Source organism: Thalia democratica, chromosome 5 (assembly GCF_965202585.1).
Source record: "Thalia democratica chromosome 5, ktThaDemo2.hap1.1, whole genome shotgun sequence".
NCBI lineage: Eukaryota > Metazoa > Chordata > Thaliacea > Salpida > Salpidae > Thalia > Thalia democratica.
In genome coordinates, this window is record NC_139169.1 from 42,321,942 (window position 1) to 42,327,436 (window position 5,495).

Genomic DNA, 5,495 nt, shown 5'->3' on the forward strand with positions numbered 1-5,495 from the left:
ATGTATTGTTTGTTATGAACATCTGTTATTTTTTGTATACTAGTTAAAAAACAACAAATGCTATACCTTTTTAAAATGAAAATGGTAAATATTTATCAATCTACAAATCATAGTTTAAGAAACTCTTTTAATAGAATTAAATTACTTACACCTATTTTTTAAAACTAAGATACAATAATATTTACTATACATTTATTTTCAGAAAAGGTATAAGTTATAAATATGAACAAAAATAAATTTCGAAAAATTCTGGAAACTGTATATTTTTTGTTTGTCGGAATTAGTATTTACAGTTTGCTTCAAACAATGTTTCTACTGAGCTATTGGCCATTCATAGACCCGATGTCTACTGGTTTTAAAATGTGGCCAGTCATTGTGTTCGCAATTTTACTAGTTGTTCCTGGCATAATTATAAGTATAATTAGGTGCATAGTTTCGAAAGAAATAGAATTAAACTACTTAATAAGATATTTAGTTCCTTTAATACCATCTTTTTTGCTTCTAATGACTTCAATGCCAAGTTTTGACGAAGTCCCCTATACAAGGATGATCATTTCTTACGTCGGGGGATTTCTAGTTCCCTTCGTTTTTTATTTCTGCTGGCCGACACTGCGCGTAGATTCTGTTAGTGATTTCGTTATTTGCGTTTTTTTCACCATGTCAGTTCGCATGACTTCGAACTCGTTAAATTTGTTTTACGAAAACTGGGTTGCCTCGCTACTTCTTATGATAGCAAGCACAACTTCCTGTGTGATGCTTTGCGTGGCTCACAAAATTTCAGAAGAAAACGAAACAGAGACGGTTGAAGACGATGACGAAAGCGAAGAGCACCAAAGTGGCTGCCTGAATTTTCTAAGCGGACTCGTGTTAGCCCTAGGGTTGGCGTCAGCCCTGATGGTCGCGCTCCAGTTTTTGTCATCGCCAGGTGTCCTCGTAAGGTGGTCAGGATTCACTACGGACGCCCAAATGTCGTATCTCGTCTGGGTTTTGTTTTTCGTGGCAGTTTTGGCTTGCTCGCTCGGATACGACTTGCCACAGTGCAGCTGTGAGCAAAGTTCTACGCTTAAAAAGGTTGTTGTGTTTTTCAAACTACAAATTAATTCAATTTTTTAGACATAAAGTTTAATTAAAAGTACAGTTGCTTAATATGAATATAAAAAAAGTTTAAAACAATATAAAAATGTAAGTTAACTGAAACATATTTAATTAAAACTTAAAACGTGTAGATAGATTATAAAAGATATATTAAAAGAACTGTTTATTTACAATATCTTTAAGAAAACATATTTAACTTAAAGATAAATTAGTCAAATTAAAAATTTTAATAAAAAACAGTTTTCTGTAGATTAAATACAAAAGCTTTAAAATTATTTTTTTAAATGTTTGTTTAAGCTAATGTTTAGTTTTCTATCTTTTCTGTTGCTTAAAAAAAAACAATAATTCAATTTGGTAACATAAAACTTTTGCAGAAAATAACTGGAAGTCTGCTCTTAGTTGGAAGCGTCATCAGCATTTTACTTGTTTCTTACCTTCTTCTAATATTTTCAACCGGATTACCTGCTTTAGTTGGATCTTGCATTCTTTGTATTTTTTTGCCTTTTCTTTTTACAAAGCTTTTTAAGTACCTCGTAGTGTTGCAAAATAAAATGAAAAGCCATAAGTTCCAAAACGGTATTACTATAAGTTTTGGAAGTTTTATTGTATTACTTTTGTTTGTTGCAGTTGTCTCTTTTACACAACCATCCATTACAAGCATATTTTTAGGACGTATGGACATTATTTTGGGTATAAAAATAGGTTGTTTGTGCATATCTCTTATATTTGGAGAGGTTCTCCAAAGTAAAACCAACTTAGAAAAAACCGTTGAAGACCAACCGAAAACGTACAAATCAGAAGCAGTTACGAGATTTGTTTTTGTGTTATCAACTTTTCTAATTTGTTTAGTTTTTGAGCGAACGACTACAACGACATTACTGCCCTGCTCAAAACTCGATGGTAAGCTGAAGCCAGTTTCACTCAAGGGAAATTCCTCTGTTAGTGTGGTGACTTACAACGTGTTGATGGGGCAAACCATGACCGCCAAGGAAAACAGCAGATGTGTCTCTCGAATCCTCGATCACTACAAACCGAACATAGTAGCTTTTCAGGAATCTGACCCTATAAACTTGAACAACGGAAACAAGGACTACTTGAAGTCCATTAAGCGCATTCTACCGAGTTACGAAATTCAAGAAGGAGTTGACTTGAAAAATGGTTACATGGGAGTTAGTTTGCTGAGTAACTTGAAAGTTCACTCGCACACCGCCGGTCTCTTGCCCGTAACGAGCTTGCCGTCTAGCGCCTTCCCGCGTTACGGTTACACTAAAACAGTTTACGAAATCGAAAATTGGAACAAAAAGTTGCTGGTGATTTCGGCGCACGTTATTTACAAGGACTTGGTGGACCCTCCAGCTGACGAAACGGCGGCTGAACAAATTAAGTTCCTGGTCGAACTGTCAAAAGATGCGAGCTCTGATGATCCGGTGATAATTTTAGGAGACTTGAACCTCAATCCCGACCAGAAGGAGCTGTTCCCGCTCTGGGACGACGCCAACTTCGAGTCTGCTCTCAACCCCGATAGAAAGTTTCACAAGGAAAGCACCGCTTTGTACGATTTCGTTAACATTGACCACATATTCTACAAAAACTTGAGGCTGGCCTCACCGGTTGATATTCTGTCAGAAGTAGGTGACATCGCCGATCACTTGCCCGTGATGGCTGAATTTGAAGTTATAAACTAAAAACGAAAATATAATTGATAAAAAAACTTTTTGTCAAATACAGGGCTCTTTATGATGGTTAAAATTTACTGATTTGTCTTTTATATGCACAAAATTTTGATAAACAACTTTTTTTTTATAGCTTCTTTAATTTTATTGTGGTTTTATAATTTAAAAAAAATAAATTATAAGGCAGAGTTCCCTAAAAAAGTGTTATAGAAATTTAGTGTTTTGCAATAATGTTATCTAACTGCTAAACTTCTCAATATCAGTTATCAAACAGTTTTTAAGTCATGGGACAAGTTAGACAAAATAGAAAAGTACTTTTTTTGCTAAAAATGTACTAAAACAATATAAAAGTGTTATTAGATGTTTAAACTTGTAAGTTAATACTTCTAAAGGTTTTCTTAATTATGTATCTTTAATATGGGTAATAGATCAGCTAACTAGAATTTTTAATTTTCTATTAAGTTTTAAAATTGTTTTAGTTTTTTGTTAAGTTAAGTTTTTGTACTTTTTTTTTAGTAATGAACATTTTATAAAAACCGTTTTTTTTTTAACAACCATTTAATCTCGCTGCTCATGCTACAAGTCTATCATTAAATCTAGTGTGCACGAACCTCATTTCCTTTGCTCAGAAAATTATTTAGTATAGAATTGAAACAAGTTTTATTTTTAAATTTTTTAACATTTTTTTGGTCCTTCTTATTATACTTTAAATGTTTTTTAGACAATAAAGTTTTATATTGCCTTTTTATTAAGTTTCTTTATTTCGAGCTAAACATGTTTTATTAGTCGATTCATAAAGTTGCAGTTTGAAATTATGTTTTAACAATCTACAACAGCTCAGTCATTGTAGAAATTAAGTTATTCATACTTAAAAACCTTATTTCATTTAAATTTAAGTTGAGGAATCGTTTTATTATTATTATTATTACTTTTTTTTTGGTTTTTAAAGTTTTTAATAAAATTAATCAATAAAATCACATCATCTAGCTTGTTAAGCAAAAACACATAAATGATAAATTAAACTTATTGTAATATCAAATATTATAAAAGTTTCTTAAATTTTCTTATCAAAATATTATGTTACGTTCTTCGTTATAAAATATTAAAAAGTTTTTGTGAATCTTTAAAAAAAGTGATAATTAAATTATTTGTTACCTACAATTCTTGTTGGCTAAATATGATTTGATTACCTTAAAACTAGTGAATATGAATAATTGCAGTTACCTTTAAAAGTATATCTTAGAAACATCATATGCTGCGCTTAACTTTTCAAAAATGCTAACAGTTAAAACTATAAGTTAATTTAAGAGAAATACATGTTTTTAACACAAAATACTTGGACTAAAAACTTATAAAAAGTATACAGTAGCTTAAAATTCAATTTAAAAGCTTTAACATCGATAGTATAAAAAATAAAATAAGTTTTTTCTGTTATTGGTGATTATATTAAATCGCTTAAACTATATTTTGTATATAATAATAATAATAATAATGTTAATAAACTGCATTTTATTCGCTTGATTAAGCTAAAATTTACGTATAATGTTCAACTTATTTTAAGGTTTATTCTTCAAAAATATTTTTTTATGATTATAAAATGGTAAAACTCATTTATTATTTCTGTCACGTTTTCTTGAGACTTTGTCGCTATCCCGGGTTCCACTTTTACAACTTTTATTGGCCTGGTTTAAAACGCAACGTGCGCTCTAACTTATATAAGAGAAGTCCCCAAGATAACGCTTAAATTATAGTTGACTTAAATAAACTAATATGACTTACTTACTATTTACTTAAGGTTTAGTAACTAAGTTATTCATGTTAATTTAAACGTAGTTCGAATCTGTGATAATGATTATATTTACAATGAATTTGCGAAACGAAAAGATGATAAAATACTGCACAACATTACACTAATAAATCAAATTATCAATTCTTTTAAAAGACGACAATACTCGAATCAAAGAAACTAAAAACTAAACGTTTAAACCAAACTCAAAAAGTGTTCGAAAATCGAAATAAACTCGACAACAAGATTGAAACCATTAAAACTTATGTCCAGCGAAGAGCTGCACTGACTTCAGTCCGCTGCAACGAAGCAGAAACTAAAAAGTCTCCCAATTACGCGCGATATTCTTAATTTATACTCGCTTGAGAGAAAAGAAGAAAATAAAAAGGAGACAATTACCGCGTAAGCGGCACAACTTGACCGTTTAAAATTTTTTTAAGCTATAAAAAATTATTTTGAAATGTAAAAAGTAAGAAATAAATCAGTTATTTTTTATAAAGATTTAAGAACTGCTGTAAATAAAAATACAATAAATATGTGTCGGGTAATTAGATAATTCAAACTGTTACAAATGTTGATAAATTTGTTATACTTGATAATGTTTTAGAGCTTTAAATAAACAGTTATGTACCTTGATAGATTTGAGGAATATTGTAACTTAAAAAAAATGTTTAGATGTTTTTTTTATATAAGCTTTAACTTTTTTTTAAGTACATTTATTCGTTGCATACAAATGTATTTAAAAAAATTCATTAAATTAAGTACATAAAGTTTGTTAGTTTTAGCTTACACATTTTACTAAAACTATATGCATTGACGATTCCTTAATGAAAATAGCTCTAAACCAGAGGTCGGCATGCATTTGGTGTTCACGGGCAAAATTTCGAAAAAATAATATACTCGCGGGCCGCAGTAGTAATTTAATTTTTCGCTCTTCATTT

General features: G+C 30.2%; 1 protein-coding gene across 1 annotated transcript; it reads left to right on the forward strand.

Moving 5' to 3' along the window:
* Positions 1-233: 233 nt before the first annotated feature.
* On the forward strand, positions 234-3,638 carry LOC145835806 (uncharacterized). Its single transcript, XM_082943525.1, has 2 exons — positions 234-1,071; positions 1,470-3,638. Exons 1-2 carry the CDS (start codon positions 307-309, stop codon positions 2,778-2,780), a joined length of 2,076 nt encoding a protein of 691 aa, XP_082799651.1. The 5' UTR covers positions 234-306; the 3' UTR covers positions 2,781-3,638.
* Positions 3,639-5,495: the final 1,857 nt, after the last annotated feature.